The 12,772-nt window shown below is 45.5% G+C and overlaps 1 protein-coding gene across 3 annotated transcripts in view; it reads right to left on the reverse strand.

Annotated features, from left to right (window-relative positions):
* Positions 1-12,772, reverse strand: part of TMEM255A (transmembrane protein 255A) — a 53,393-nt gene that overhangs the window by 29,251 nt on the left and 11,370 nt on the right. For all 3 annotated transcript variants that reach the window (XM_065410783.1, XM_065410784.1, XM_065410785.1), the window contains exon 3: positions 6,408-6,470. In XM_065410783.1, the coding sequence (XP_065266855.1) occupies positions 6,408-6,470 (63 nt within the window). The remainder of the gene's footprint in view (positions 1-6,407; positions 6,471-12,772) is intronic.

A 12,772-nucleotide genomic window follows, 5' to 3' on the forward strand; every position in this document is an offset into this window, starting at 1 on the left:
TGGATCACCAGCCTGCAGGGGGTGCTCCAGGATGCTGGAAGAGCTAATTCCCGAGATGACCAGCAGGAGGCGCCGCAGGGGTGAGTCCAGACCGTCTACATTCCTACAGAGCAGTGGCTTCCAAATTGCTCTAAGGACCAATTTTTGGTGGTCTGCAAAGAGCTGACTGTTCCCACAAAGCTAACCCTCTCTGTTTCCCCCACTCAATCACGTTAAAAAGAGAGCACAGGATACTTTAAGTGCTTTCCCCCACGTTAGTTTTCAGTGTAAGCAATTATTGTAATTGCCACAGGGCTGCGGCACAATTGTGGATGGAAGAGGAGTTGTGCATGAGACAGTCCTCCTGTTCAGAGATGGTCTACAGTACGCTACGAAAAAGTTTGAGAACCTGCTAGCCAGCCCCAGCAGGATGACAGCATCCTGGGAAAGGCTTAAAGTAAATGTTCTACAAGGTCCATGTTAGCCAAGGCACCAACATCTATATCACAGCTGGGATCCTGAAGCAATAGTTTCTCTTCTCATTTTAGCTGATATTAGGGCAGTGATTCCCAAACTTGTTCCGCCGCTTGTGCAGGGAAAGCCCCTGGCAGGCTGGGCCGGTTTGTTTAACTGCCGCGTCCGCAGGTTCGGCAGATCGCGGCTCCCAGTGGCCGTGGTTCGCTGCTCCAGGCCAATGGGAGCTGCTGGAAGCGGCGTGGGCCGAGGGACGTACTGGCCGCTGTTTCCAGCAGCTCCCATTGGCCTGGAGCAGCGAACCACGGCCACTGGGAGCCGCGATCTGCCGAACCTGCGGACGCGGCAGGTAAACAAACCGGCCCGGCCTGCCAGGGGCTTTCCCTGCACAAGCTGCGGAACAAGTTTGGGAACCACTGTATTAGGGGAATGTTGATGAATCTTGTTTCCCTGTTATTTACGGCTTCTCATATCTATGGTTTGGATCCTTTTGTTACTGGATGAAAAATAAATCTCTTGTTTTATGCTACCCCGTTGGAGAGGTGCTTGAAAATAAAGCCATAAGGAATAAAGAGGGTGATCGACCCCCCCCCCCACCACCCTCAGATACACTGCATTAAAATACTTTTGCGTATGAAGCCTGAGAAGTTGATCATGTTTCAGTTACAATCTGCCGCCCCACTTCCATCACCTAGATTACTCAGTGACACTGCTCTATAAATACCTGATGGACATTTCACCTATTTTTTTTTTCTTTCTAAAACACACGATTGTTTCCAGAAGGTTTTTTGGTTTTAATCACTCTTGGGCTGTCTGTGGGATTGGCACCTCCGCTAGCCCTCCATATAAATCATGCCACATCATTTGGCTTTAAAATAAATATTGGATCTGATTTTAGATTGATTGCTTAAATGCAGGAAGGCCAAAACCAAATTGTGCATCACCCCTCAGAAAAGTGACTTATTCAAAATTATTTCAAATACAGTATGATAGGAGCACAGGGAAGACACGGGGCTTGATCGTATAGCGTGCTGAGTACCCTGGCCCAGTCCAGCTAAGTACTCAAGCACACACTTAACTTTAAGCACTTGAGTAGTTCCACTGAGTTTAAGGGACAATGCACATGCTTAAAGTTAATCTGGTGCTTAAATATTTTCCTGGATTGGGCTAGAGTGCTCCCATGTGCTAATTTTTGCTTCTTAAAGACAGCCCAAAAGGGTTGTTTAAATTTTTCTTGCTTGTTTTTTTTAACCTTAAAAATATCCGGGCTGACAGCACTGGTTTCCCTTGGTTTTGCTGGAGGACTTGCTGGGGTTCTCCAAGGATGTACATTGTTATCTCTCAAACCTCAGCTGACGGGATGGGAGAGGGAAGATGTTCATTCTTTAACAAAGGCTTCCTTTCTCCAAAGAATTAGTCAGGCATTGGAGTTAAATGGATATAAGCAAAAGGGAAACATAATTTTGAAAAGCCTGACTAAAAATCCCTTCCCTGCCCAACTTTTCCCTCTCATTGCTCTTGATACCATTTCACTATCTCCAAATACCACAGCCTTGCAGGCTACATAGGACCTGAATTTACAAGCAAGAAGTAACTTTTTGTGAAAATAATTTGTTCAGGCCTTTCCTACATGACAAACAAGAAGGAAGAGAGAAAAAAGTGGGGCACAAGCCCATTTTCCTGCCTTTTTGCAGGTGTCACCTGAGGTGCATAAAGTGCTTTGAGATGCTGGTATGTGAGGGGCTACAGGGAAATCTTATGGCCATTACCCTGGTACCCTGCTTTCCTGAACATTAAGGGGTGAGGAGGAGGAAGACGGCAGGGAATTAATGTGTAGGTTTTCTGTTGTGAATAGGTACAGTTGTGGGTTCAGGTAGTTCCCACATAAATACAGTTCTGTTCCAAGTTCCATCCTGACCTTCCACTCCGACACCTTTTCAGTTGCTCAAAACTTAAACTTTCTCAAAATAACTCCTGTGGGGCTCATGTTTTCCATGCTTCATCTCAGCTTATTTATTTATTTATTTTTTAAATTTCAAGAAGTTCAGTACTGCAGATTGGAGTTATTCAGTGAAAGGAGTAGTCATTTCCCATACATTCCTCAGATAAGCTGCATTCACACTGCTAACAACAGACGAAACAACAGTGTTTCAAGCTATGAGCATTTCGAATTGCAAGTGTGGAACATTCATGGCAAATTTCTCTAAATTTTCTCATGCATAGTCACTTCTCATGCAAATCTAAATGGCTAAGGCACAAAATGAGTTACAGCTAGACATAAAAGGGAATAAGACGACATTCTATAAATACATTAAGATAAAAAGGAAGACAAGGAAAGTGTAGGTCCTCTAATTAGCAAGGAAAGAGAGCTAATAACTGATGACATCACAGACGCTGAGGTGTTTAATGCTTATTTTGCTTCAGTCTTCACTACAAAGGTAAATTGTGACCAAATGCATAACACAATTAATATTAACAGAGGGGAAGAATACAAGCCAAAATAGGGAAAGAACAGGTAAAAAATATTTAGATAAGTTAGATGTATTCAAGTTGGCAGGGCCTGATGGAATTGACCCTTGGGTACATAAGGAACTAGCTGAAGCAATCTCCAAACCATTAGTGAGTATCTTTGAGAACTCATGGAGGATGGGTGAGGGCCCAGAGAAGGGCAAGCCATACCTATCTTTAAAAAGGGGAACAAACAGGACACAGGAAATCACAGACCAGTCAACCTGGAAAGATACTGGAACAAATGATTACAAAAACAATGTGTAAGCACCTAGAGGATAATAGGGTTATTAGTAATAACCAACATGGATTTGTCAAGAACTAATCATTACAAACCAACCTAATTTTCTTCTTTGACTGGGTTACTGGCCTAGTGGATAGGGGGATAACTGCAGACATCATATAGCTTGATTTTACTAAGGCTTTTGACAGTTCCACTTGACATTCTCATAGGCAAACTAGGGAAATGGGTACCAGACGAAGTTACTATAAGGTGGGTGCACAAGCGTTTGAAAGATCATACTCAAAGAGTAGTTATCAATGGTTTACTGTCAAACTGGGAGGGTGTATCAAGTGTAGGGTGACCAGATGTCTCTATTTTATAGGGACGGTCCTGATATTTGGGGCTTTTTCTTATATAGGCGCCTATTACCCCCCACCCCCGTCCCGATTTTTCACACTTGCTTTCTGTGGGCTCCAGCAGCAGTCAAGTCCTGGGTCTGGTACTAGTCAATATTTTCATTAATGACTTGGGTAATGGAGTGGAGAGTACACTTATAAAATCTGCAGATGATACCAAGCTGGGAGGGGTTGCAATCACTTTGGAGACCAGGATGAGAATTCAAAATGACCTTGACAAATTAAAGAATTGATCTGAAATCAACAAGATGAAATTCAATAAGGTCAAGTGTGAAGTATTCCATTTGGGAAGGAAAAACAAACAAACGTACAACCACAAAATGGGGAATAACTGGCTAGGCAGTAATAGTGCTGAAAAGGATTGGTGGGGCGGGTTATAGTGGATCACAAATTGAATACGAGTCAACAATGTGATGCAGTTGGAAAAAAAGGCTAATATTCTGGCATCCTATAACAGGGTTGGCTGCCTCCTGAGCTGCCCCTTGTGGCCAGAGGTCACTCTGCAGGGCCGTGCCCTGCCCTTTCTTCAGTCCCCAGGTAATTCAAAGAATCCCCTCAAGGGGTCCCATTTATTTAGTCTCTAGGTGCACACTGGCCCTCCAGCCCACCCCTAGTTCAGTCTCTTTCTCCCGGTTGTCCAAAATAACACAAAGCCTTTGAAAACAGAACTCAAACTCTCACAGGCTTCATCCCAGTTCCAGCTGGGCACAGCCCTTCCTCCCTGAGGGTCTGTCTGTCTGCTTCCCAGTGTCATGGAAAGAATCACCCACGCACTGATTTTAGTTCACAGACTCCGAGCCTGAGGCCTTTATTGCAATACGTACCAAACGCGTTTGGGGTGCAGTTCGAAAACTGACATCCCGAGGGCCGCTCGCAGGTGAGTTTTTATTTCATTAAACCGCAAGCAAAGTACAAACAATACATCATGAGTTAAGAAACTGGGGTTGGGGTCAGTCGTCCCCCCCCCCGGTACCTTCCTCATTATTTTCCGAGAAGTGGGTGTTTATTTGGGTAGAGGGGCGCTTGGCGGTTTTCCCCAGGGGTGGTACTTGGCACCAGTTTGGGTACATTTCTCGGCAAGGCACATCATAGAATATCAGGGTTGGAAGGGACCTCAGGAGGTCATCTAGTCCAACCCCCTGCTCAAAGCAGGGCCAATCCCCAGACAGATTTTTACCCCAGTTCTCTAAATGGCCCCCTCAAGGATTGAACTCACAACCCTGGGTTTAGCAGGCCAATGCTCAAACCATTGAGCTATCCCTCCCCCCCGGGGTTTTTCTGGGGTTTTTCGGTTAAGGGGGGGGTTATCATGGGACGCTAAAAGAAGATCTATGATTGGTTAATTTGCAGATAGCTGTAACTGCAAGAATGATTAGCTCTTTGCAAAAACAATTTCTTAATGTAAGCGGATATTCTATTTTTCGAGCGGTTTCATAAACTTGCGGTTATTATGTTGCTAAAGCAGTTTCTTGTTGTAGCCTTTAGCATTGTTCTGTGTTTTTCTCCCCCCCCCCCTTCCTCTGGTCATTACCCTTGACCGAGTTTGGCAGAGAACCGTGTTGTTCAGTCTTGCTCAGGCTTAGGCCTGTACTACTCTGTGTAAGGGCAGTCAGCATAACAGATCTCTGTTGGAGGGTTTATTTCGGGGCCTTCAGATTCAAAGCTCTGGCTATTAAAAAGAAGGCCCCCCTGTTCTATTTCCCCACACCAGTACCTCCTGCCTGGAGTTTGTCCTTCTCCACAGGCTTTCGCAGCTGATATCTTCCACTTGGTGACTCTGGGCCCTGCAGGAGCCTTCTACTACTCCCTGAAGTGTCTAAAGGCATAACTGCAGTTTCCTAAGCTTGTCCCCCTTCGCTGCAACTTCCTGCTCCTTTTACACTTGAATCATCTGATTCCTCTCACCTGGATCATTCTGTAAAGACTTAGGTCCATGAACAAGCCACCCTGTTAATACCTGTAACAGGCATAGGCGCCGACTCCATGGGTGCTCCGGGGCTGGAGCACCCATGGGGAAAAATTGGTGGGTGCTCTACACCCACCGGCAGCTCCCCGCCCCACCTCACCTCCGCCTCCTCCCCTGACCGTGCCACGTGCCCGCTTTTTTCCCCCCTAGCTCCCAGCGCTTGCGCCGCAAAACAGCTGTTTCGCGTGGCTGGAAGGGACGGGGGAGGAGAGGGAACGCGGCATGCTTGGGGAAGAGGCGGAGGCGAGCTGGGCGGTGGGGATTTGGGGAAGGGGTCCAATGGGGCAGGGAGGGGGTGGAGTTGGGGTGGGGACTTTGGGGAAGGGGTTGGAATGGGGGCAGGGTGGGGAAAGGGTGGAGTTGGGGCGGGGCCGAGAGTGGCGCAAGCACCCATCAGTGCCAGGGAAAGTTGGCGCCTATGGTAACAGGAGCGTCATATGTAAGGCACCAGCAAAGCAGAAGTTTTACCTAAGGAAGGACTGCGGGTTCCAGTCTTAAAGAGTATTTTCGGTTTATCAGTAATGCTATTGTGCTGGCTCTCTTTATACTGGGTTTTTGGGCCAGATCCTCAGCTGGTAACGTCAGGGCAACTCTACTGACCTCAATGGAGCTACAGTGAATTACAGCAGCTGAATAACTGGCCCTTTAAACTTAACTACAAATGAGACAAAGACATGGAAGTTCATTCATTACTGTTCAGCAAGTCTACAAAAATGTAAGGCTGACAAACGCGCTACTCTAGTGCTAGGCAAACACATTCTAGCACTTTAAAAACAAGGTATATTACTATTCTTTAGGTAATTTTTTAAATAAATTAGCTACACACAGATACTGAACTTACCATTTGTCTTTTGTTTTCTATCAAGTTTGATCCAATTATTCCAAGAAATGACCCAAAACCAAGCTGAAAAGCAACATATTGCAAATGTTTATATAGGGAAGATACCCAACATAGTTAGCATACACACAGAGTAGGGTTAGACCCAGAAGCAACAAAAAAATGCATTTCAAACACATTCCTCTTTGTACAAGAGGCCCAAACTTAAAATCTCATGCAGCTGAAGAAAATAAATGCAGGAATCACGTTAGTGGTGTAATGCTTCTAATTCTTCCTACCTGAAATTGCTGAGTACACAATTTACATGGCAATAAAAATTACTTCAAGCATATAAAAATGTGTGTGTGTATCCCTATAGATAACATTTAGAAATGGGAAAATGGATGCAAGATGAGGATTTGTATTGCTGGTCTTCTTGGAAAAAGGTTGGCGCACTCAGGCCCCCTCCAGCAAACATTTATGCACACAAGTAACTTTCCGTATGTGGAGTAGACCCCATGGAAATCAATGGGACAACGCAATAAATGTTTGCAAGTTCTGGGTCTAAGTGACTGTACCAATGAGACTGTTAGTCATTAGAAGTAAATTTTTGTATATATTAGCACTCATTTAACTTCTTCCATTCCTGCCTCATTTAAAGGGGTGTCACAAGATGCTTTTGAGGACAATTAACAATAATCCTAAAGCAAACTATTAGAAAATAATTTCACTGCACTTTGTCAGCATAATATCTCAGTACAACAGATCCTACTGTGCCTGTTTTATATAGTCTGTTTATTAACCTACTGCTTGAATGCTATTGATCCTCTTATTAAATCTGAAAACCCAACTGATCAGCTGTTGTAGGTTTTGAGGATTTTGGTCTAGATGCTGGTAGCAGCTACCCAAGAAATAAAACAGGGAAGAGTGTCCCTGAATGACCACGTTAGAATGATTCAAGGAACAGAGTCAAGTAGCTTGTGATCAACATTTAGGTTCTGGAAAAGGAAAATTTGTTTTATACAATCTATATTAATAGAAATGTCCATGAAATTTAGCCAACACAAAGTGAATGAAAACAGATGTTTGCATTTAAATCCTTCCCTGCTTTGTTTGCAACCCAAATACTTCAGTATTATTGTGTAATGCAAAAGAACCAGAAAATGAAACTGACTGGTCTATTTTCATTATCCAAACTGAGCAAAAAGGACTCAAACAGCAAAACTCACAAAAATCAAATTACAGTTTTAAAATTATTTCAACACAGGAATCTATGGCATGATTAGCAACAAAGCTGTAGATATCACTTTTCACCTGACAGCATTTAAGCAGCAGGGCAAGGTGGTTTGGTAGGTATCTAGAGCAGATATTTAAGGAAACTCTTGAATGTGTCTGTACAAAACTGACATGACCTACATTTAAAGAGAAATGTGCACTTGGCTGTAGAGAATAGCCACAAACCAAAAGGTGAAATGCAATAATAATTAAACCTGAAACGTATGAATGAAATCTGCAGGTGGAGCCAGGGCCGGCTCCAGGGTTTTTGCCGCCCCAAACAGCAAAAAAAAAAAAAAAAGCCGCGATCGCGATCTGCGGCAGCTCTACCACCACCGCTTCAGTCTTCAGTGGCAATTCGGCGGCTGGTCCTTCGCTCCCAGAGGGAGTGAGGGACCTGCCGCCGAAGAGCCGGAGGTGCCGCCCCTCTCCGTTGGCCACCCCAAGCACCTGCTTACTGGGCTGGTGCCTGGAGCCAGCCCTGGGTGGAGAAGTAACAGTGTTCATGGGTCTGTCCACCCGTATAGCAGGGGTGGACAGAAGAATACTTTACTGGCATTTACTACACTTCATTCATCACCAAAGGGAAAGACAACTCAGTGAACCTGAGTTATACATTGGTGGCTACATTCAGTGAGGGAAAGAACAAAACAACCAAAGCTGTGTTAGCACTGTAAGAAAGAGACGGCATTTAGGGTGGCATTGGAATCTGCTTTCACATCAAAAGAGTACATAGCTTCCCTGAATGGCCTTTTACGCATACATTTGGATGTAATATGAAGACATCTCAGTAAGCATTTTTCTATGTGTGGCCTCCACAAAAACAGTAACATTTCCAAACCGAGCTGTCCTATAGATCAAGTCTCATGATATTTGGTGGTGCTTTTTCTTTTTAAACTCCCAGCTCCTGGACTCATGTGATCACACGATAATTTCAGCTTTCCTTAAACCAAACAAAAAGGTTTCTAGCCCTCAGTTGTGGAGAAAAGCTTGAAATTATGAAATCTGAAGTCTCTAAAACCCAAAGACAAATAGAAAGAACTCAAATTTATAACTTTAAAAAAAAATCATGGTTTTTAAGCCAAGCTTGTAATTTTTTGGGCCTGGCTCATGATTTTTGAATACATGGGGATGGCAATCTTGACTACACCCACCAAATACTCCCTTAAATATCTTTCACTCCAATTCTCTGCTCACACGTTAACTTGAATTTAAGGTACAAGAGGAAAAACACACCAACAAAAAGTCTTATCCCCAAAACATCATCATAAGAATCTGCTATCCAGAGCAATGTCATGCACAAAGCACACTGGCAAAAATAGGCAGGGTCCCTAGGAGACATAATGTAAAAAGGCAAGAACTTAGCTAGTTTTGCTAAACACTAAAATTAACCCCAGATATCTTGATGTTGATTTATGCATTTTATGAATGCATAACTACTAGCAAGAAAAGAGTAAAGTGTCAAGTAATAATTTCTGTGATTACCCATTTTGATGGTGTTCTTCTGGAGTGGGGGTATCTGAAATGTAACCACCTGAACAGTGGGAGGATGGTTTTGAAAGGGAGATACGGAAGCCTGTTCACTAAAATGCATTACAGGAAGGATAGTCCAGGACTTAAGGCACTCGCCTGGGACATAGGAGATCTGGATTCCATTCCTTGCTCCGCCACAGACTTCCCATGTGACCTTGGGCATGTCACTTAGCCTCTCTGTGCCTCAGTTCTCCATCTGTAAAACAGTTCCCTGCCTCAGAGGGGTGTTGTGAGGATAAATACATTAAAAGATTGTAAGGTGCTCAGACACTGTAGTGATGGGGGTCAGATAAGGTGCTATAGTAGTAATAATGAGTGTGATAGATAAGAGATTTGCTCTCAGTTTGTGCTCTTATCTTATTCCCCTGTCATGATTTCTCTTCTCTTAGCACAAATAATTAATATTTTATTAGAGTAGCAAGAAACAACTGCACGCACCAGGTTTTTTTTTTATTGTTTGTTTTTGTTTTTCAGAACTGGTCATGCAACTTTTTACAGACATGCAAATTTTTTGGGGGGGTGGTGCAGGGGTGTGAGGGCTCCAGCTGGGGGTGCAGACTCTGGGGTGGGTCCAGGGATGAGGGGCTCAGGGCTGGGGCAGAGGATTGGGGTGCAGGGTGTGAGGGTTCTGGGGTGGGGCTGGGGATGAGGGGTTTGGGATGCAGGAGGGTGCTCAGGGGCTATGGCGGGGAGAGAGGACTCCCCCCAGCTCTCTCCCCACCACGGCAGCTCTGGGGTTGGGGCTGCAGGATAGGTGCCCCTCCCCCAGCCCAGGCCGTGCCGCCCCGGCTGCAGCTGGGGCCGTGCCACTCCGGCCATGCCTGGGGCCACACTGCCCCAGCAGGTCTGGATGACCCATCCATGGCTGGGTCTGGGCCACCTCGGCCGTGCTTGGGGCCAGCCCGGGCCGCACCGCAGCAGAGTTGGGGCCAGGGGAGGGGCGCCCCACGCTCCAGCAGGTTGGGGGCCAGGCTAGGTAGGGGCCAGGGGGAGCGGCACCCCTCCCCTGTCTGTGGCAGGTCCCTGGGTGGGTTCCTTGAGCTCCTGCGCAGTGCTAAATAGACTACTGTGTGGCCACGCAGCTTACAGGGTGACTGCAGTTAGTTTTAAATATGACAGAAGGAATCTGTCTTAAAAGGAGCCAATATGGACCTTCTTGCTACACATGCCAATGTTATCTCAAAAATTCGGGCCTACATGAACCCAGAAGCAATGGAAGAACTGTTGGTCAGCAAGACGCAATCTGGAGAAAAGGCCTCGGGGAAAAGGAGGTTGTGAATTGTATCTAGATTAAGGCTGAACATAAGGGTGAACTGTCTCAAAGTGTTTTTTTTAGCTGAAGTCACTAATTGGCCATGACATCATATGCTTGTTAAAGGGTGCAAAAAGAGTTAAGAATTTGAAGGTTCTTTGTCAGACCCTACCTGAACATGCTGGAGCACGCCAGAATGAGACAGGTTTTCCCTAGGTGTGGCCAATTTGTAAGCAGACTGATCACATGCTTATGAATACTTTGTTACTGTGTTGGGTGTAGAGCAATTGTATAAAATAACCATTTGGCCTTTGGACTTAAGAAAGGAATTTATGACTAAATTAGTGTCTGGCAATCTCCCATATTAATATTTCCATTATTAAAAATTCCAACAAAGGGTCCCCCCTCCAGACCCTTGGAACACCTGACCATGATAAGGAGAAGAAAGAAGAGGACACGGGAGGATATGTTCAGTGAGAGCCTGCAAGCCAGTGCTGCATCAGACTGTGAGCAGAGGGCCTGGAGGATGAATATTGCAGACACTATGGACAGGGAAAGAGCAGACAGGAGAAAGCCCCAGGAGAGACAGAGGGAGATGCACCAGGACATAATGGGGCTTCTCCGGAAGCAAACACAGATGCTGCAGAGTCTTGATGACCTACAGGTCCAACAATCACAGGCTTGCCTCCCTTTGCAGTCATTGGAGAACTCCATTTGAGCATCTCCCTATCCATCCAGCCCCCAACATTCCACATGGCATCATGGGCTGCAACCCTACCCTTACTCCTCCACACTGCGGGCCAGTAAGGACAACCACTGCTTCACATACACTGACCTGTAAGAGCCACGGTTGCTGTATGTGTAGCCAATATGAACTGAACTGGACAGAAGTGTTCTTTCCTCTTGTTAAGTTCTGTTAATTTATTGCACAAGTTTTTATTGTATTTGTTTTTTAATTGCACGTTGGAATTTTGCACTGGTTTTGCAAAAAGAACAGGAGTACTTGTGGCACCTTAGAGACTAACAAGTTGTTAGAGACTAACAACTTGTTAGTCTCTAAGGTGCCACAAGTACTCCTGTTCTTTTTGCGGATACAGACTAACACGGCTGCTACTCTGGGCACTGGTTTTGATATGCAATAAAATCTATTTTTTGGTAAATAATTAATCTTTATTACTTCACAGCATATGCTGCAAAATGCCAAGCGCTACTGAAAGCGCCCACAACTTGTTATTGTATAGGGTGCCAGAACTCTCAGAATCAGTGACAAACACAGAGTAATAATTATGAATATACAACAAGCACTGCAAAATTAATAAGTGCATTACCAGACAGATTATATTCATAAATGTACACCAAGCACCACACAATTCCTAACAGCCCCCAGAACTGCAGGGCTAGGCAGAGCACAGTTCACCACACCACATTACTGCAGCTGACTGTCAAAAAGCTCTTTCAAGATCTCCTCAGCTGCATAGCTCCATGTTGAGCTCGTCTAATAGCCCTGGTGTCTGGCTGTGCAAACTCAGCAGGTAGCTGCTCCACCTCAGCCCTCCACCCTGGCAGTAACTTTTACCCCTTTGCCTCACAGATACTGAGCAGGATACAACATGAAGCTATAACCATTTGGATATTTTTCTCACTGAGATCCAGTCTGGTGAGTAAACAACACCAGCGTCCCTTCAATCTACCAAACACACATTCAACTGTCATTCTGCACCTGCTGAGCTGGTAGGCGAATCTTTCCTTGGTGCTGTTGAGGTGGCTGGTGTACGGCTTCATGTGCCAGGGGAGCAAGGGGTAGGCAGGGCTCCTCAGGATCACTATTGGCATTTCAACATCCCCAATGGTAATCTGCTGGTCGGGAAAGAATGTCCCTGCTCACAGCTTTCTGAACAGTCCTGTGCTCTTAAAGATGTGAGTGTCTTCCCTGACCAGCCCACACTGATGTTGGTGAAGCATCCCCGATGACTAAGGCTAAGATTTTGTCATGGATATTTTTAGTAAAAGTCACAGACAGGTCACAGGCAAAAAAGAAAAATTCACGGAAGCCGTGACCTGTCTGTGACTTTTACTAAAAATATACCTGACAAAATGGGGATCTGCGGGTCCCCACACCACCTGAAGCGGGGCAGCTGGGCAGGGGCTAGGAGCCGCTTGCAGCTGCTGGGGTACCACTGCTACCGGGAACTGCAGGGGTTCCCCCCGCTGCCCGGGGCGGCTGGAATCTGCGGCGGTTCCCCCCGCCACGGTCAGGAGCTGCAGTGTTCCTCTGCCGCCTGGGTGCTCAGGGGTTCCGTGACTTCCGCAACCTCCGTGACTAAATCGT

Source organism: Emys orbicularis, chromosome 9 (assembly GCF_028017835.1).
Source record: "Emys orbicularis isolate rEmyOrb1 chromosome 9, rEmyOrb1.hap1, whole genome shotgun sequence".
NCBI classification, from domain to species: domain Eukaryota; kingdom Metazoa; phylum Chordata; order Testudines; family Emydidae; genus Emys; species Emys orbicularis.